The sequence below is a fragment of the Rana temporaria genome, chromosome 12 (genome assembly GCF_905171775.1).
Source record: "Rana temporaria chromosome 12, aRanTem1.1, whole genome shotgun sequence".
In the NCBI taxonomy this organism is placed as follows: Eukaryota; Metazoa; Chordata; class Amphibia; order Anura; family Ranidae; genus Rana; species Rana temporaria.
The window spans coordinates 41,448,532-41,470,456 of NC_053500.1; the positions used below are offsets into that span (position 1 = coordinate 41,448,532).

Below are 21,925 nucleotides of genomic sequence, written 5' to 3' on the forward strand. Positions count from 1 at the left end.
GAGCTGATGGGGCTGCCACCTCCTGACCTGATGGGGCTGCCACCTCATGGGCTGATGGGGCTGCCACCTCCTGGGCTGATGGGGCTGCCACCTCCTGGGCTGATGGGGCTGCCACCTCCTGGCCATCTGGGGAGGACACAAAACAATCACAGGTTGTTGGATCCACACACTTGGCACATCTTCCCTTCCCCCACCCACACATGCTAATCACCAGATAGAAATTCCAAAAAATTACCTGTCCTCATAAGAGGATCATTGTCAAAGCCAGGCAGGCCCACCACCTGCTGTGGGTGGAAACACTGGGCCACTGCCCATTCCTCCTCACTCATCCTGACTGGGCAGGGTCCCCCTCCTCCAGTGCCCCTGGTATGGGCATGCAGCGTTGCCAGCTTGTTCCGGGACACGCTCCTCAAGTCATTTTTTTTTTTTTTAACTCCAGCGATGGTCCTGGTCTCCCCCCCCCCCGCCGCATTGATCCGATCGGTAATAGTTTTAAGGATCTCCTTCCTCCTGGCCGGGGTGGTGTTGTGGCTCTCAGGGCCATGGAGAAATCGCCCATATTTAATGACGCCCTGAGCAAGTATATGCTTCTCTGCCAGGGTAAAATTAAGCTTCCTGCGCTTGGGAGCCATGACAGACAACACCCAGCAACAGGGAACTCACCCAAAAAACAAACAACAATACACACACACAACAAAGAAAATAAAAACAAGCAAAAAAAATATATATACAGACAGCTACTATAAATTCAAAAACAAACAGGCAAAAAAGGAAAACAAAAAACAATCACACACCAAAAAAGAAACACTTCTCAAAAACAAACAGGCAAACAATCAAAACAAAGAACAAATTAGCAAAAACAAACACCAACTATACCCTCCAACTCCACAAACACTTTTCTCACAAACAAATCTTACCAACAAACACTGACAAACGTTCAAAGCAGAAGCAACTTGCTTTAGGAAGGGAACACAGGGAAATACTTTTGCAATAGAAGTGTGTATGACTGGGGCTATTTAGACACAGGGCGATCTTCAAACTAAGTACGCTTGGCCTTTTACCTATCTCACTGATTGCGATGACCAAAGTTCTGCACATGCGCAGTGAGGTCCATATTTGTGCGCGCATGCGCAGTACAGCCGGCACTTCATTTGCATGGGGTCACGGCTCATTACAATGAGGCACGCCCACTTTATTCCCACTTGCCATAACCACGCCTTACGCATTGAAACTTAGGTTAAGGATGGCGCAATTTTGTGCGCAAATGCGCTGAGAATACGGTACTTACGACACCAACTTAGGGCGCCGTAACTTAAATGACATAAGTTAGATAATCCTAAATTTACACAGGTTTTTGAGAATTTGGCCCACAATCTTTATCTGTTAGACGGAGGGGGCAAATTAATTACTTTATCTCTTTCCGGATGAAAGTTTTACAAGCCATAAGGATAATGGTAACATACTTAGTGACCAATGGCAGCAAAGTCTACATAGTAAAAAAAGGTGAACCCAATAACATTTTGCTGTGGGATATTTTACACATCAGCATTAAAAATTAGTTGGTGGCTGACCCTTGAAATTCCACAATTGTTACTTAATAGATAGAAGAACAAATAAAGCATTCCTGATACAGGCCAGTGACCTACAGGAGATGACACCACCAGACAGTGATACCTGCCAACTTATCATTGTTTAAACATACCATGGAAATTGTACTATTTAAATACAGTTAGTCTAAAGTTAAGTAACCACAGATGCTCAAAGGAAGAGTCTAACTTCTGGTATATCCCAGGCAGAAAGAACTTGACATTTGCCTAGTTTTATCTTTTTTTTTTTTAGAAAATGTACAGTCAAGTTGGTTTCAAGAAGGTGACCACTGTTAAAGCTGTCTCTGCCCAGGGCCCCAGCATGGGTGGAATAAGTTACAGAAAAGTATCGGCAGGTGGGTATGCTTCCAGTGTTTATGCAGGAGCAGGAGGTCTAGGCACCAGAATTTCTGCTACTTCTCAGAACACAGTGACTGCTAGGGGTCAAAACCAAGAAATGAGAATTTTTGGCAATGAAAAGGAGACCATGAAGAATCTGAACGACCGACTGGCCTCCTACATCGATAAAGTCCACTCTTTGGAAAAGTCTAATGGCCACCTAGAGGCACAAATTAGAGATTGGTACAGCAAGAATACTGGGAGCTTGGAAAGAAATGATGACCGTCATTTTCAGGTTTTAAAGGATCTGCAAAATCAGGTAACTCAATTTTATTTTAACAGTATTGGATTATAATACTAATGTATGAAGAATGTTCGAAATATTACTTGTTGCTCCCCTAATGGACTATACATGTGGAGCATAGGTCAGTGGTGTGAAGTATTTTAGATGTTAAAGCCCATATGATTGTGTGATCCCCAAAAATGTTGCCCTCCAGCAGGGCTGCATTTAGAAATCATCCCACATGACAAACTCCCCCCACCCCTCAAAATACAAAATTATTATTATTATTTTTTTTCAAATTATAAAAACAATAATAATTCAAAATGATCAAACAAAAATATATATTTTTTGTTTAATCAATGTTGCGGGAGGGATACAATGCTGTGTTTTGAGGGGGGGGGGTTGTATCAAATATCAGGGGTCTAAACAGACCCCTAACATCTCATCTTTGAGACAGAGAAAGGAATTAAGGGGAGATTCTTCAATTATTTTCTCTGTAGCCTTGGTTGCACTGAGGGTGAATGAACAGGACACAGAGGCTTTATTCATTTACTATGCTCAGTTATGAATGAGTACAGGAGCGTTTGGTACCAATTGCTCATTGTGTCCGTGTCAGAAATGCAGGGGGCTGGTAAATTACATATTTACCAGCCCCTTCCCCCACCCTCCATCCTCCTGTGCACCCATAGCAGCCAGTGGGAGAGGGAAGCCAGCAGTGCTGCGGGGGGATGTGGGGAGCCCGGGCATACAGGGGGAATCAGATGTGGGCAGCTCAGGGAGGGGGATCAATGCAGCGGGACTGGAGCACAATTAAAGAACAATGCACTGTCTGTGTCTCTCCCTCAAGCAGCTAAAAGCCGGTGGGAGGGAGAGGGTGAGAAACTGTCTTTCAGCTCCTGGAGGGAGAGACACAGACAGTGCATTGTTATGTAATTGTCACCCTGCCCCACCAATTACCCTGATGTCTGGGCCCCCTACACGAGGACCGTAGACCCCTATCAGTGGCCCTGATGAATCTCAAAAATAGAGATGGGGGGACTATTTCATGGACCTTGTCTGGCATTGTTATCCCTAAATTTTGTGGTATAAACACTCTTGATATGACATCTACCGACTTGATAATTTTATATTAAATGTTACCATGTTTTTATTGAACACACCATGTAAACATTCACAGTGCAGGTGGAAAAAGTATGTCAACACCTAGACTAATGACATCTCCAAGAGCTAATTAGAGTGAGGTGTCAGCCAACTGGAGTCCAATCAATGAGATGAGATAGGAGGTGTTGGTTACAGCTGCCCTGCCCTATAAAAAACACACACCAGTTCTGGGTTTGCTTTTCACAAGATGCATTGCCTGAAGTGAATGATGCCTCGCACAAAAGAACTCTCAGAAGACCTACGATTAAGAATTGTTGACTTGCATAAAGCTGGAAAAGGTTTTAAAAGTATCTCCAAAAGCCTTGCTGTTCATCAGACAAATTGTCTATAAATGGAGAAAGTTCAGCACTGCTGCTACTCTCCCTAGGAGTGTCCGTCCTGTAAAGATGACTGCAAGAGAAGAGCGCAGACTGCTCAATGAGGTGAAGAAGAATCCTAGAGTGTCAGCTAAAGACTTACAAAAGTCTCTGGCATATGCTAACATCCCTGTTAGAGAATCTATGATACATAAAACACTAAACAAGAATGGATTTCATGGGAGGATACCACAGAGGAAGCCACTGCTGTCCAAAAAAAACATTGCTGCACGTTTACAGTTTGCACAAGATAATCTGGATGTTCCACAGCAGTACTGGCAAAATATTCTGTGGACAGATGAAACCAAAGTTGAGTTGTTTGAAAGAAACACACAACACTATGTGTGGGAAAAAAAGAGGCACAGCACACCAACATAAAAACCTCATCCCAACTGTGAAGTATGGTGGTGGGGGCATTATGGTTTGGGGCTGCTTTGCTGCGTCAGGGCCTGGACGGATTGCTATCATCGAACGAAAAATGAATTCCCAAGTTTATCAAGACATTTTGCAGGAGAACTTAAGGCCATCTGTCCACCAGCTGAAGCTCAACAGAAGATGGGTGTTGCAACAGGACAACGACCCAAAGCAAAGCAAGTAAATCAACAACAGAATGGCCTAAACAGAAGAAAATACGACTTCTGGAGTGGCCCAGTCAGAGTCCTGACCTCAACCCGATTAAGATGCTGTGGCATGACCTCAAGAAAGCGATTCACACCAGACATCCCAAGAATATTGCTGAACTGAAACAGTTCTGTAAAGAGCAATGGTCAAGAATTACTCCTGACCGTTGTGCACGTCTGATCTGCAACTACAGGAAACGTTTGGTTGAAGTTATTGCTGCCAAAGGAGGTTCAACCAGTTATTAAATCCAAGGGTTCACATACTTTTTCCACGTGCACTGTGAATGTTTACATGGTGTTATCAATAAAAACATGGTAACATTAATGCTTTGTGTGTTATTAGTTTAAGCAGACTGTGATTGTCTATTGTTGTGACTTTATGTGATTTTATGACCAATTTGTGCAGAAATCCATATCATTCCAAAAGGGTTCACATACTTTGTATTGCAACTGTATATGCTGCAATACAAGAGACACAGTTCCATTTCTAGTACAACTACCTTAAGGACTTAAGAGTTCGTAGAACAATCTTGTAAAGTGTAATAATGTTTTATTACCATACCGTAGTTGGTAAAATGCTGCTGGCTACTTTTTTCTTTGGAAAACCACTAAGCTTTTTAATTCCAATTTATAGTATCTACACGACAGCTTTACAAGCAACACCATAATCCTAACATTTATATTAATTTGACTTTGCCTAGATTACTGTGGAATACACTTCTTCACACTTAATTGGTTTTTGTAGTCGTTTGAAATAGTTTTATTACTGTAGGTTTTATTTTCTTTGCCATTTATTTTACTTTGTAAAGAAATTAGATCTTTGATTATCCAATAATGACATTTTATAATTATACTACATCTCTTTGTAAATTGGGAGGTAAAATTACTTAAGTACTGACAAGTCACTAAAGTGTTTGTTATGCTTGATCAAACAAATGTTTGTATACTAATTATATTACATACTGAATTTTGGAGAAAGTCAATTAAAAGGCTTGCATTGGGCTTCAGGACTGCCTCCCAAGTGCAATATGTTGTGTGAATTTTGCAATGTCGCAACTTCAGCAGTGTGCATTAAAATTATTGTAACCCCTCACCTTGTAAAACAACCCATTCAGGTTAAAATTGAATTGAAAGGTAAAAAATTTGCGTATACATATAAAAAACATTACAAGTATTTTTTTAGTTGGCTTAATTGTTAGTGCTTAGCAGGAACAAATGGAAAAATAAGCTCCATTGCTGCAAACACAACCTAAATGGTAGCAATTGGCCAACATTTCCAATCACTTTCCCTAATCATGGTTGTGCAGGACTCTTTGAGGGTGTCCATAGATATTCACAAATCCAACTGACAATGCTATACAATGGGTCAGATCCACAAAGAAGTTACGCTGGCGTATCTATTGATACGCCGCGTAACTTCTAGTTTGCTCCGGCGTATCTTTGTTTTGTATCCACAAAACAAGATACGCCTGAAGCTGGGCTAGGTCCGACTGGCGTATGTCTTAGTATGCCGTCGGATCTAAGGTGCATATTTACGCTGGCCGCTAGGTGGCGTTTCCGTTGATTTCTGCGTCGAGTATGCAAATTAGCTAGATACGGCGATCCACGAATGTGCGTCCGGCAGGCGCATTTTCTTACGTAGTTTCCGTAAGGCTTTTTTTTGGCGTATAGTTACCCCTGCTACATGAGGCGTATCCTATGTTAAGTATGGACGTCGTTCCCGCGTCGAATTTTGAAAATTTTACGTCGTTTGCGCAAGTCGTTTGCGAATAGGGCTTTGCGTAGAATGACGTTCACGTCGTAAACATTGGCTTGTTGCGGGTTAATTTCGAGCATGCGCACTGGGATACCCCCACGGACGGCGCATGCGCCGTTCAGAAAAAACTTTATTTACTTCGGGTCAAGACGTATTACCATAAAACATGCCCCCATCTCATCCATTTGAATTGCGCGCCCTTACGCTGACACAGTTACACTACGCCGCCGTAACTTACGGCGCAAATTCTTTGAGGATACGGGAAATACGCTGTAAGTTACGGCGGCGTAGTGTATCTGAGAGACACAATGCCGGCCGTAAAGAAGCGCCGCGCTTCGTGGAACTGGCCCAATGTCTATAAGTGTCTTTAGTTTGAAGATATCTATTGAGATTTACTAAATGTAGCCAAATATAAGATTTCTTTAACCCCCTGGCGGTATTCCCGAGCGTGACTCGGGGTGGGTTTTTCATGTTACGATCGGTAACCCCGAGTCACGCTCGGGCTAGATATGCAGAGCCTGCAGCGTGCGCTGGCTTACCTTGTCCTGGATCCAGCGATGTCACTGTGCTGTGTGAGCGAGCGGGACCTCGCTCGATTCACACAGCGTCCTCCTGTGCCGCCGATCTCCGTTCCCTGCGACGTTACGACGCACGGGAGCGGAGATCGGCGCCAAATTCAAAAAGGTAAACAAACACTATACATACAGTATACTGTAATCTTATAGATTACAGTACTGTATGTAAAAAAAAACACACCCCTTGTCCCTAGTGGTCTGCCCAGTGCCCTACATGTCATTTTATATAATAAAAACATTTCTTTCTCCCTGCAAACTGTAGATTGTCCATAGCAACCAAAAGTGTCCCTTTATGTCAAAAATAGTTTTAGATCAGCTAAAAAACAGCGATAATAAATTATAATCACTTGCAGAATTGTACGATAGCGATTTGTGGGAAAATTCGTCATAAAAAAGAAAATAATGACAGCGACAATTTTGCAACTGAGAAAATTTCAGTGATTTTGATTTGATTACATTATTGAATCATTTTTATTATAATTATATTATTATTTGTTATAATTATTTATAATTATTTATTATATTATAATTTATAATTTTGTTTTTAAAAAAATGTCATACCCGGGATGCCTATTAGATTCTTGTTTGGTCAGATTTAAGTGAGTTATTCCTAAGAATTACAGGCCTACAGTATAAAACACCAAATTTCCTTGCAAATAATTGTACCGCTTTCGGTACGTAATTCCAGACAGAATCATACCGCCAGGGAGGTTAATTCAGTTGATGCAAATGTTTGTGTATTCATTAATTAATAATTTAATAATTCATTAATTCGCTTCATCATGCTAGATCATAAGCGCCACTGTGGAAAATGCTAGCATAACGCTCCAGATAGACAACGCCAAGCTGGCAGCTGATGACTTCCGGATAAAGTAAGTGAATTTGCTAACTTAAAGAAAACATGTGATTTACCCATAAGGGGGAAAGCAAAAGTTTGGTTCTAAGGTCTCCCTTCATAGAAGTACACCTTTTCAACCCCCTCTACCCCATTCAGTTGCCAGGGAAGAAAAACATATCTACAGTAGTACTACTGGGTATGGAGTAGCTTATGACTCACTGCCTTTCCGGTCAGGTGACAGCACTGTTGCTTGGTGATTGGCCCAAAACTGTCACATAGAGACAGGACAAGAGTCCCTAGCCCTGTATATAAGCTAACAAGGGCATACAAGGTTCATTTTTACACTCCTGGTGGTTGAATGGAGGAACATGGGAGTGAACAAAAAGTGAATTACTGCTGTTGGGATGGAAGGCATTAACCTGCCTGGCGGTATTCCCGAGTCTGACTCGGGGTTAGATTTTCATGCTGCGAGCGGTAACCCCGAGTCAGACTCGGGCTTGCCTCGCTAGATCCACAGGCATTGTTTACTTACCTTGTCCCTGGATCCAGCGATGTCACCGCGCTGTGTGAGCGAGCGGGACCCCGCTCGATTCACACAGCGTCCTCCTGTGCCGCCGATCTCCGTTCCCTGCGACGTTACGACGCACGGGGACGGAGAACGGCGCCAAATTCAAAAAAGTAAACAAACACATTACATACAGTATACTGTAATCTTATAGATTACAGTACTGTATGTAAAAAAAACACACCCCCTTGTCCCTAGTGGTCTGCCCAGTGTCCTGCATGTTATTTTATATAATAAAAACGTTTCTTTCTCCCTGCAAACTGTAGATTGTCCATAGCAACCAAAAGTGTCCCTTTATGTCAAAAATAGTTGTAGATCAGCTAAAAAACAGCGATAATAAATTATAATCACTTGCAGAATTGTGCGATAGCGATTTGTGGGGAAATTCGTCATAAAAATAAATAAATAATGACAGCGACAATTCTACAACTGTTGAGTTGATTACATTATTGAATAATTTTTATTATAATTATATTATTATTTGTTATAATTATTTATAATTATTTATTATATTATAATTTATAATTTTGTTTTAAAAAAAATGTCATACCCGGGATGCCTATTAGAATCTTGTTTGGTCAGATTTAAGTGAGTTATTTCTAAAAATTACAGACCTACAATATAAAACACCAAATTTCCTTGCAAATAATGGTACCGCTTTTAGCATGTTTTTTCTGAAAGAATCATACCGCCAGGGAGGTTAAAGTAAACAGGTTCTTTGTTCTAAGATTCGTATTTTATCTGGATCTTTTCCATAACCAGGCCCTGAATGGCCATAGGGCATACCGGGCACATGCCCGGTGGGCTGCGGCAGCCCGCGGCGGCCCCCGCGGTAGCCCAAGGGCCGCATGTCACATCTCCCCCCAGTGTAACATGCAAGGGGTCCAGAATTGTTAGGGGGGTGTCTGTGTAATAAACTGTGGGGGGCTGTGTAATGCAAAGGGGTCCAGAGGTGCGGTGTTATGTAATGTAAAGGGGTCCAGAGGTGCGGTGCTGTGTAATGTAAATGGGTCCAGAGGTGCGGTGCTATGTAATGTAAAGGGGTCCAGGGTGCTGTGTAATGTAAAGGGGTCCAGAGATGCAAGGTGCTGTGTAATGTAAAGGGGTCCAGAGGTACAAGGTGCTGGAACCCCACATCCCACATATTTGCATATCCTGACAGGATCTGGTGTTGCACCCTGTTAACTCTACCAGAGATGTGTGAAGGGTGAACTGTCATTCAAGGAGTCATATTGGACTGAGTTTTGGAATGGGACTCTGAGTGACTGAAATTATTGGATAGAGATTACCTATAGGGATATTTCGTACCAATAGTTTCATTTTTTATTTTGCGGCTCTAGCGCTGTTAATGTTTTATTGATAACTTTTTAATAACACATATGTTTTCCTACTTTCACAATGTATTGCAGTGCATGAGCTAGGGGACTACTACTGAACTATTTCTTTATTATGATGCTTTGGCTTCCATTTTAGAAATGAAAACCCGATATGGCACATTGTCAAAAGAATTGAGCATGGATAAATTGGAGCTGCTGAAGGAGGAAAAGATCATTTAAGAACTATAACGTAGCAATTGTAACCAGACACGTTTTTCCCCTAGGTTTGAGAATGAGCAAGCTCTCTGTTTCATAACAGAAAAAGACACCTTTGAGCTGCGTAAAGCTATAGATCAGCTCACTCTTGCCAGGGCTGAGCTTGAAGCGCAGATAGAGAATCTTAATGAGGAACTGGCTTACCTGAAGAGGAAACATGCTGAAGTAAGTGGAGATAAAAGAAGGACATGAAGTAAATAAAACTAACATGCCTACTCACCTATAATGCAAAGCCTGTAAGCCTGAATGATCATGTGACAGCTGATGAATCGCTTCTTGTGTCCGCTCTGAGCAGAGAGCGTTGACTGTTATGCCGCGCACACATGTTTGGACATTCCGACAACAAAACCGTGGATTTTTTTCCGACGGATGTTGGCTCTAATAAAGAGGTATACATAGCTTAAGCATGGTACTGTGGCAGCTGGCACTCCAACTGAGCCTTCAACGTCTAATAAATGAGGCTAATACAGAGACTTTTTTGGACACAAAACAGGTTAGGGAAAGTTGAAATGAGCTTTTGTAATCAGCAGGGGCCATTTTAGGCCCTCTTCACACCTTTAACCACTTAACCCCCGGACCATATTGCTGGTCAAAGACCAAAGCACTTTTTGCGATTCGGCACTGCGTCGCCTTTAACTGACAATTGCGCGGTCGGGCGACATGGCTCCCAAACAAAATTGGCGTCCTTTTTTCCCCACAAATAGAGCTTTCTTTTGGTGGTATTTGATCACCTCTGCGGTATTTAGTTTTTGCGCTATAAACAAAAATAGAGCGACAATTTTGGAAAAAATGAATATTTTTTACTTTTTGCTATAATAAATATCCCCCAAAAATATATAAAAAAAACGTTTTTTTCCCTCAGTTTAGGCCGATACGTATTCTTCTACATTTTTTTCATAAAAAAAATCGCAATAAGCATTTATTGATTGGTTTGCGCAAAAGTTATAGTGTTTACAAAATAGGGGGTATTTTTATGGCATTTTTATTAATATTTTTTTTTTTTTACTAGTAATGGCGGCGATCAGCGTTTTTTTTACGGTACTGCGACATTATGGCGGACACTTCGGACACTTTTGACACATTTTTGGGACCATTTTTATAGCGATAAGTGCGCGCGCCCCTAGTGGCCTGCGAGAGAGCCGACGTAGAGCTACGGGCTCTCACGCAGGGGAGCCGACCTGCCGCCGCAAAACGACGGAGGCAGGTCGGAAAGTAGTTAAGGGAAGTAAATGCACAATTGTTAATATATGCATGCATGTTATATATTGTACATCAATGTGCATTTCCTAAGGTATACCATCATAGGTGTGCACAGCCTATTGCATTAGGGTGTGCACCCCCAAAGCTCAAATACATTTGCATGTGTGTGTGTGTGTGTATTTATACTGATGGTGTCAGCAGAGCAATGGACGGTATCAGTAGTTTACATTTCTATTATTTTATTTTTTTATTATTTAAAAAAAAAAAAATTACAATTTCTTTACGAGCCCTGCTAGGGGGCTTAGATTAAATATTACAGAGCTAAACAGGGAGAATCTGCGCCACACAGGGTGATTAAGGTGTGCCCAGGCACACCTGCCACACCCTGTGCGCACACCTATGCATACTATTCATTTTGCATGGGCTGCATCAGCACCAACAAAAAAAATGCACATACAGTATTTTCATGGTGTAGTGCATGGTACAGTACAGTGTGATACAGCACTGCAAAGCTGTCCAGCTAGACTAAAGCACATTTTACCATTGCAAAAACAAAATTACTTACGCTTTCTCCTTTGACTTAAATGCATTTTGACAAATGAAGGACATTTTGCTGAAATTTCTAATATTCCCCCAAATGAAAACTCTCTATTTTGCTCATTCTTAGGTTTGACCTTATAATTGCAGTGTCTCAGATAGCCTCTTAGTCAGTATAATCCGTTAGTAGGGCATAGCCCATTCTGACAACTTTACTGACACATTTAAATAGGTAAAAATATTATAATCACTAAATTACACAATGTTTAATACATGATTGTCAGTCATCGCTGTATTTACTGAAATTCAAGTAGATATTTTAAAAGGAGTGGTAACTAAACATAGCACAATGTAATGGCATTTGTATTATCAGCTCCTGAATAATTACAACTAGGTTCCATAAAATATGTAATAGTTGTAAAGAGAGGGTCATGGAGTCTGCCAGAGAATCCTCTGATAGCAGACTGGTAGCCTGGCATTCTTGGTATTGGCCAGAAGGACAGGTGTGACGGACATTATTATTGTCAATAAATAGATAAAATCTATTACATAGCCCATGTTTTATCACTTTCAAAATATTGCAAGTACTGAAAAATACCTACTTATCCGCCATAAATTCAGTGTGCTCCTAACTTCCTGTCTGGGCTGACAACACAGTGCCCTTGCTGCACTGAAATCCCAACCAGTGTTGTCAGCATTGCCTCTCAGTCCCATTTCATGTACATACACAGATTTCTCACCACTGGAAGATAAAAGAAAAATGTAAATTGGCATATCCTCTAGACCAGGAGTTTCCAAACGTTGTAATCAAATTGTAATCAAAAGCCCAGTTTACTGTTTACTTGAGACTTTTTTGGGGGGTGGCCAGTGTAAGTAGGAAATGCACTGGCCTCAATGAAAGTAAACAATGCTTGTATACATCATCAGGAATAAAGCCCCAAGGGCTAGATTAAGGCAAGCAAAGAACCGCATCTGGCTCCTGGGCTGCAGTTTGGAGCAGTGCAGGGACAAGGTCATCTAGAGCCCAGGGCAAACATGCCAAATTGCGCCCCCCCCCCCAAGATGTATGATTATGTGTCAGCAAAAATCCCCTCCTCCCAAAAAAAACAAGCACTACCCTATGTGCCCCCTAAGCATAAATCCCCCTTCCTCCCAGTACAAATCCATTACCCTGCTGAAATCCCCCCTACTGGCACAAATCTTTGCCCCCCACATTCCCCCAGCACAAATCCCTCCCCCCCAAAAAAACGTTCACCTCCAAGCACAAGTCCTCTACCCCTCAAACTCCTCCCCCGACCCCAAGCACAATTGCTTTCCCGCCCCCTCCTAGCACAGATAACCCCCAATCATTCCTTCTAGCATTAATCTCCAATCAAAGAAAAAATCATTTTTTAGCACTGATCTTAATCCCCCTCCCCACCATATTACCTTTTTCAGCACAAATCCCATTCACCAATCTTCCCTCCCAACACAAATCCCCCCAAATCACCACTCCCAGTACACTGCCAATCATTTACCCTCCTAGAGCATTTCTTACCCCCTGCCACCCCCCAAAACTCCCTCCAATCTCTTTGTGGTGCCCCCCACCTCACATGATACCACAGTGCCCAGGACAGCCGTCCCTTCTGCCCACCCCTTGTCCCGGCCCTGGTTTGGAGACCACTGCTCTAGCATCCTTTCTCAACCAGGGATCTGTAGAACATTGGGGACCCTCCTGAGGTTGCCTAGGATTCCTTGAGGCGAGAGCATTGGTAGGTTGATCTCCTCTCTACACAGATGTACACCAATGCCGTCACTACAATTTTCACAGTCAGTAAAATATTGTCTATTAAATGTCTACAATTTTCACTATAGACTGCTACTGCTACTTTACTGATTGTAGACATAAGAAAAAAAAAAACACTAAGGATTTTATGAGACCTGATAACTTTTTTAAGGGTTTCTCCCTAGTAAAAAGGTTGAGAAAGGCTGCTCTAGAGTCAGGTATTAGGGTAAATTTTTGAACCTACGTCTATAGTTTCTACATGTAGCGCACCCCACGTAGGAGCCACTGGTGAACTGGCATCCGCCACCCTGCACAGCCAAGCACACCAAATTTTCACAGGCACTCTTGAGTCAGTGAACAGTCCAGTACTTTGTTTTTGTGTTTTATTGAGGGATTTAAACTTGGATCGGGATTGGGGTATCATGGGATGCCTATTTCCCTTCAGAAAAACTCTTCAGGGACAACATTCCCTATATACAGCTATACACAGAGGTTGATTTACTAAAGGCAAATCCACTCTGCACTACAAGTGCACTTGGAAGTGCAGTCGCTGTAAATCTGAGGGGAAGATCTGAAATGAAGGGAAGCTCTGCTGATTTTATCAACCAATCATGTACAAGCAGAAATGCTGTTTTTTATTTTCCTTGCATGTGCCCCTCAGATCTGCAGTGACTGCACTTCCAAGTGTACTTGAAGTGCACTTGTAGTGCAAAGTAGATTTGCTTTTAGTAAATAAACCCCACAGTCACTATGTACATTCTTCTTCTGCCACCAGCACTCACTTGCTTGAAAAAATAGACTCAGCTGGGACACTTTAAGTGGATCTGGAAAAGCCAGATCAAAGCAAGAGCCCTTTACAGGCAGGGACCCTGGGCCCCTTTGGTTGCGTAGCAAAGTCCAGTGTCCAGCTTACATCACTATGGATTGGCTACTGATCCCAGCACCACCTCTTCAGGCACTGCCAGCCTGCTTGGCTGCAGCTGCTCCTTTCACTAGCCCTCCTGGCTACTTCTTCTCAGTCTTCCCAGACTGAACACACTTACCAGCACACCCGGCCGACTTCTCCTGGAGAACTCCTGGACATGCTGACTCTCTTCCACTGTCCTCACACTTGACTTGCTCCTGAGCATCCAGGAAGGATATCCTTTGTGTGCTAGAGAGGGTCCCTCCAGTACCTGAGCCTAGGGTTGCCACATCATCCCTTTAATCCAGGACACATATGAATTACACAGTTTCTGAGGCTGATTTAATGCAGATAAGGCACCAAGTGAGTTTAATTACCACCTAAATCAGCCACATAAACTATGTAATTAATGTGTGTCCTGGATTAAAGGGATTATGTGGAAACCCTACCTGAGCCCCAGGCCCAAGGTCACTCCACCAAACTAGGGGGCACCCTCAAGGGCCACTGACAGACTCTTCAGCACTCTTTCTCCATCTTTCACCTGTCTGCCCCTGCTGGCATGACGCAGGAGTATTTAAGAGGTGCCTGTCCCCTGCCAGCCCACTTTGCTGGAGATTGACTAAGTTCCTGCTCAATACTCCAAGCAACTCCTCTTAGACTCCACCCTCTACTTTTGGAAACTTCTCCAAGGTTCCAGAGAGCAGGGGGTGTTACCAGAGGTGCTGCTGGATGAGTCATCCAGCCTCCCTTAGTCACTCAGCCTTGACCCAGATTCAACCCAGGTTTAGCTGCCAGCCAAGCCAAATTTACCTACTCTAACAAATATGTACACTAGCACACTAGCTAGAGGGTGCTATATATAGTAAAAATAATAAGAAATTTCCCTGCATTGTGGCCCTATAATGATCATGAATTGTAAACTCTCACAAGCAGGGCCCTTCTAACCCTCTTGTCTTTGTTTTCAACTGTACTGTCTCCCTTGATTTGTATTTAAATCCCATATAATAATACTATTAATGTATGCAGATGTGGGTTGGCTTGCCCATCTGTTTTTAATTCTAGTCTGGCATTGTCTAGTGGACACTAACTACAGTGCCAGAAAAGGTATCTATAGGCAAATTCCTGTTGGTCACTTTGTATTGTTTATTTTACAGATGAAATCTTCCATATAGAGGGCCCACAGACACATGATAAATACTATATACTACTCACATAAAATACATAAACATTGCAAACAATATTGACTCTCTAATTCAGTCAATGTGCCATGCACAGACAAGTTTAACCTGTCAAATGTTTTTTTTATTTTTTAGTATGGATAGAGCAGAATCTCCTTCAGCTTTTTATTGTTGTGTCCCCGTTTGGGAGATTTTTTCTTTTGAGATTCTTTAAAATTTTCCATCCTTCAACTGTTACTCGATTAATTTGGCATAAATTCCCCACTATATTTTCCCCCAGGCCAGGGGAACTTTGTTAAGTTTCTGGGGGTTTCTCCACCACACAGAAAAATATTTTACTCCTACAATTACTTCTGTAGAATGACCCTCATGTACCAGCCATAGGCACCCTTTCTCCTGATTAAAAGAAGATTCCTCAAATAAAAACAAAAAGATCTATGTTGCATCACTGGGAGGGAAGGAATGGATACAAAATACTGTATATTTGGAGTGAATTTGTATACTTTAATGTGGGTTCTAGGTGGTGGGTTCTGCATAGCCGCATTGGTATCCATTAATAAGCTATTCCAATTTAAATATTTAACTCTTTGCAGGAGATAAGTGAACTTCATAAGCAATCATCTGGTTCCATTGATGTTGAAGTGGATGTTGCTCCAACTGTAAACCTTGGCAAAACCATGGAGGATATGCGGGAGCAGTATGAGAAGATGATTGGAAAACAGCGTATTGAAGTAGCATCTTGGTTTGAGAAAAAGGTGAGAAAGTCATTACCAATGAATAATAACAGTAACAAATAGAGAAAATTTACAATTACGGTGTTAACAAGTTTTTAGTGGCAGGCATAGTTTCCTTATGTACCTGCACTGCAGAATACTACAATGTACATGTCATGTGTTGTACTGTACTGTATTGGAAAAAAATGGCCCATGTCTGATTTTGGCTGCTTTGTGGTAGGTTGGCAGCCCATTAAAAATGAACATGCTGCCCTGACTTTATGCATGTTATTGCAGGGCCATATATACATTAACGTTCATTAGTCCGTAGTGTCAATGAGCTCTTAAGGAACTCAATAGTATACAGTAAATATACATACATACATAGTGTGAGGGACCGCCTGGCACCCAACCTCGGAGCCTTCCGTCAAGATTAGTGTTGCTCACGAATATTCGTATTGCGAATATTCGGCTCGAATATGGCATATTCGAGTATTCGCGAATATCTCGAATTTCGCGGCCAATATTCGCTATTCCGAATATAAAAAAAAAATTGCGAAATTTCGCTAATGCGAATTTATTGCGAACATTTTGCGAATTTTTTTTTTTTTTTTTTTTTCTGATTGGCTCTGATGCAAAAGAAGGGCGGAGAAAGTATTCTCGAATATTCGGAAATCGAATATTCGGAATATTTTATCAAAAAAAAAATGTTGTGAAATATTTTGACAACTGTGGTAGGAGAACTCTGATTGGCTCTGATGCAAAAGAAGGGCGGAGAAAGTATTCGCGAATATTCGATTTCCGAATATTCGCAAATACTTTCTCCACCCTTCTTTTGCATCAGAGCCAATCAGAGTTCTCCTACCACAGTTGTCAAAATATTTCACAACATTTTTTTTTTTGATAAAATATTCCGAATATTCGATTTCCGAATATTCGAGAATACTTTCTCCGCCCTTCTTTTGCATCAGAGCCAATCAGAAAAAAAAAAAAAAAAACATTCGCAAAATGTTCGCAATAAATTCGCATTAGCGAAATTTCGCAATTTTTTTTTTTTTTTAAATATCACGAATATTCGATTTTAGCGAATATTTCACAAATATTCGGCTATATATTCGTGATATATCGCAAAATCGAATATGGCGTATTCCGCTCAACACTAGTCAAGATACACCTTCCTCCACTCTGGAACCAGGTATTATAGCTGAATATTGTACCACAGAACTAGACGACACTAGCTTAGATGCAGCAAACTGGCATTTACCTTATTGTAAATTTACAGAATATATACCACACAAGGTAAAAGCTTGCTCACATTATCCTATACAATGCAAACTGTAAATGTCAGTACATATAATGAACAGCTAACATAAAAATTAAAAACATTAAGCTAATTAAACAGCAAGCTAAATAACAACTAGACATGTGCACATATTCAATTTCGGAATTTCAGGTTCAAATTTTTTTTTTTATTTAGTTACTTCCGAAATTCGTTTTTTATTTATTTAGTTTCGTTAAAAAATTTGAAAATCCGAATTAAGGTTGAATCTGTCAATTGAAGGCTTATGGCGTCTGTCGGATGTTCTAAGAAGATTTGACGAAGCAGCTAAACTGTAATCGTACATTTCTGGTCGAATGTTCCACCCACAAGCTATGGTAGAATTCTAATGCTGTTTGACTAGTAATACTTATAATTATTAATTATTATTACTAGTCAAACAACATTAAAATTCTTCTATAGCCTATGGGAGGAGCATTTGACTGTAAATGTCGGCTCACATCGATTGTGTGTTTTTAGGTGCTTCGTTGAATCTTCATGTCTCTATAATGTCAAATCTTTTCTCTCTATGCCGAATAATCTTGGACTAATAGAGTTAGGTTAGGCAAATTCAACCGCAGGTCCGGTAGACACAGATCGCTATTGTCACCGTCATGTTGAATCTTCTATCTATCTATATCAAACTGTTGTCGCCACGATACGAAAATAAAGTATTTTTTTATTTCGGATCTTTCGGATTTCGGATTCTGCATGTTCCTTATCGTTTTTATTAAAACAAACACGAAAATCCCAGATATTTAGACGAAAATGCATTCGGACGAAAACGAATGCACATGTCTATTAACAACTAGCCACCTAGACAAGTGTAGATACCAGTACCCACCCAGATAGTTCAGCCCCAGTATTCAAGAAGACCCAGGGCTGTCCAAGTCTCATTAATTAGCTTCCTTTTGACATACATTACATGTTCTCTGAGTTTCAAGTTGACAGAGACCATCGTGGCTTCCTTGACTGCTAAATGTGGTAATGTCATCTTGCATTATATAGCAGGACATCTTGTTGATTTCTTGTAACTCCCTCAAATTCCAGGACCCATAGGCAGTAGGCAAGAGGCTACCCTGCAGTCCCCTCCAAAAGCCCCTGTCCTGATTGGGTCTGGCACACATAGTTATTGATACAAAAAACAGAAGTGATTCAAAAGGCATAGTAAATATCGAAAAAAAGAAAATACCTGTCTGATAAAAAAAAAAAGTGAAGGATTCTAGAGGTACTTCATATACCTACAGAATAGAGTGGCCCAGATTCAAGAAGCACTTGCGCGGGAACAAGTGTGATTTGCGCCGCGCAAGTACTGATTTGCTCCTATGCAAATTTGCGGCTGATTCTGTAAACCAGTTAAGCCTGAAATGCGGCCATTTTCCCGCGCACGCAGCCTAGCTGTTCCTGCGCAATTTTCGCGCAATTTTGCGCGGGGTGTAAGTTGCGCCTTCATGGAATTCCCTCAGCGAATATGCAAATTAGGTACTGCCGATGATTCAGAAACATGCGCGTGTGATGCGCATCTTGTGCTGGAAGCGCGCAAGCTTTTTTCCCTGGGCAAACTTGCTCCTGTTAAAAGCAGGGGCAAGTTAGCAAAAGATGGCATAATGTCATCTGAAGGAGCGCGCAACTTCAGCAGCACCTAGACAGACGATCTGAACAAGCAGAGCACCCACATTTTCGGGACCTCACATCTGTGCACCAACATGCCAGGGGCAGCTATGGTTCTTGATATTCTATTGACTGAGCCGACTCGTAGGAGGGCACGGGAGAGGGAGAAGGGGAGGGGTCCACAAGGGAGGGGCTTGCCCTGGAGGGGCTTGCCCTGGAGGGGGATGACGTGCTGGGCGGGGGGTGGTGTATTGCACAGGGATGGTGGTATCCTCCTGGAGGGAGCCAGAGTCCTCCTGGATGAGGAAAAAGGAATCCTCCTCCAATACCACTTGCTCCTCCATACTTGGCCCCGGTATGATCTCCTCCTGGACCAGCATAGCCAGAATGTCCATGGGGCCTGACTGGACCCCTGGCTCTGGTCTGGATGGGCTGGGTCGAGCCGCAGCCGAAGACGGCCCAGCTTCTTCTTCCTCATCACCACCTGTGGATGACACCAAAACGACATATTTTGCTGGTGCAACACACTTCTCATATGTTCACTTGTACCCCCTCCCATGATGCACAGCAGATATGAAAGAAAAATAATACTTACATCTTCACTTCTACCCACAAATATGTTCACTTGTACCCCCTCCCATGATGCACAGCAGATATGAAAGAAAAATAATACTTACATCTTCACTTCTACCCACAAATATGTTCACTTGTACCCCCTCCCATGATGCACAGCAGATATGAAAGAAAAATAATACTTACATCTTCACTTCTACCCACAAATATGTTCACTTGTACCCCCTCCCATGATGCACAGCAGATATGAAAGAAAAATAACTTACCAGTCCCCAAGTTCCCAACAGTGGAGTCGTACCCTTCAAGTCCCTCCACCTGCTCCTGCACGAACGTTTGTGCAATAAGCTGCTCCTCCTGATTGAGCCGGATCATACATCGCGGACCACCTCCCGTGCCACCGGTATGCTTCCTGATAAGAGCCAGTTTTTCACGGACCCTGCGCCTCATATCATTTAATTTCTTCTGGATGTCATCCCAGGTACGCACTTCATTACCCAGGGCATTGATGTCCAGGGCAATGGCTTCATATATAGCCCTCCTTTGGGCAATGGTGGTGTTTGCCCGCTGGGCACCATATAGGACTTCCTTATGCTGCTGGAGTGCAGCAATCAGGATGTCCATCTCCGCAGCCACGTAGTTGGCCTTCCTTTTTTTGGTCCCTTTGGGAGGTGCCATGTCTTGCAAAAGGGCTGAATTTCCTTGCTCAGGGGGGGTAGGAAAAAGCAGGATGAAATTCAGCAAAGAACCTGCGCAAGTCTGCTCCTATTTATTTGCTCAGTGCAAGCAGCTGAGCAGGATTTGCCCTGAAATTATGCTAGCAAACCTCTGCTGAGCCGAAAATTCCTCATTTACATAGGGGCACACCCACTTTGACTTGCACGGCCTTGCGCCCTCAGCTTTGCCTTAAACAGGAGCAAATTAAATGAACAAACGATTCCTGAATCAGGTGGCAATTTGGCAAAATTGCTCCAGCGCAGAGAAATTCAGCTGAGCGGCTCAGGTGTAAGTAATGGGCAAATCTACCTGAATCTGGGCCAGTGTGTTTAATGGCAAAGCATCAGCCAAATAAGGCTCCTGAACATTTAAGAGATGTGTGTGAGTTCTATGGACTACATGGACTTGCAGTGTAGATGATATATTTATAGGTTCAGCATTAAAATGCCAACTGAATCCTAGAGGAAGTAGGATAAGGGTGCTTACAATAAATCAGAAAGGGGAACAGACTGAATAGAGTAGAAGGTGTGCCATTGAGCAAACACAAGATTTTTAACGTAATAAATAAAAGAGCTTGCCAGCTACCAATATAATAGACTATAGGTCTGAAGGAGCATCCAACAAATGAGAAGAGATGATGTAATTTTTTTCAGCTGCTGACATCAGTTACACTCCCATAAGCTGTGTTAAACCAAACAAAAATAGATGAATTGTGCTGTGCTGTATAATAACTGTGTAAATACTATAAATTCATATTAACCAATTGTGATTATTTTTATTAATAAAATAATAAATATTGAATAATATTGCACCACAGTATGTGAATTCTTCTATTGCAAAATAAATGTTCAAACACAATTCCGAAGTGCAAAATACCAAAATTAATTATTAACTGTGTTAAGGATACCTATACTGAATTAGAAAGAAGGATTTTGTGTGTACAATTGAGCAAATACAATAAATGTGAATGGCAATTGTTGGATACCAATATCATTATTTTTTCATTGCAGGTGGAAGAATGGAATGAGGAGGTGCACATCAACACCACTGATCTAGAGAAGTGCAAGAAGAAGTTAACAGAGGTCAAGAAAACCGTGCAAGAACTGGAAATAGAATCTCAGTCTGAACTAAGCAAGGTCATTAATCTCTCTTTTTTTTATATTCTCTTTTATTATATAGATAAATATAAACAGATACACATGATAAAAAGTCATATTCCTTTATCTAAGCTCTAGACATTTATTCCCCCTATCCACAACCCCTTCCCTCAAACAACCCACTCAGAAAAAAAAACAAAAAAACCTCCCCTCATTTCCTCCCCCTTGACTCCCTACACCTTCCTCAGTTCCTCCAACCTCCAGATTCCCTAAATTCCATCCATTTCTCCCATATAGTATATTCCGGAATATCTCCAGTGAGTCCTCTTCTATATGGATAGTTTCTTCTATGGCTCTTATCATTTCAACCCTTACAACCCAATTCTTCATGCTCTGTACTTTTTGGGTCCTCCAAAAACTCGGGATCAAACTTTTAGCTGCATTTAAAAGGAATGGGACTACAGTATCCTTATAAATCCTTAGGAACTGTTTTCCTTGTGTTGTGAAATAGACAATGCCAAGGCCTCCTCTGGATCCGTTCAATAGGGTTGAATCTTTGTGCATTCCCACCAGAGGTGCGCAAAGGTCCCACGGGACATCACAACCCCTCCAACAAGTTGGGGGTCCCTCTGCCCCGATCCTAT

At 41.8% G+C, this 21,925-nt stretch overlaps 1 protein-coding gene across 1 annotated transcript in view; it reads left to right on the plus strand.

The window, feature by feature from the left end:
* Positions 1-1,719: 1,719 nt before the first annotated feature.
* LOC120918669 (keratin, type I cytoskeletal 19-like) overlaps positions 1,720-21,925 on the plus strand; it is a 29,866-nt gene continuing 9,660 nt past the window's right edge. Inside the window, exons 1-5 of the mRNA XM_040330352.1 lie at positions 1,720-2,244; positions 7,466-7,548; positions 9,680-9,836; positions 15,849-16,010; positions 21,195-21,320. Coding sequence (XP_040186286.1) covers positions 1,843-2,244; positions 7,466-7,548; positions 9,680-9,836; positions 15,849-16,010; positions 21,195-21,320 — 930 coding nt within the window. The 5' untranslated portion in view covers positions 1,720-1,842. The remainder of the gene's footprint in view (positions 2,245-7,465; positions 7,549-9,679; positions 9,837-15,848; positions 16,011-21,194; positions 21,321-21,925) is intronic.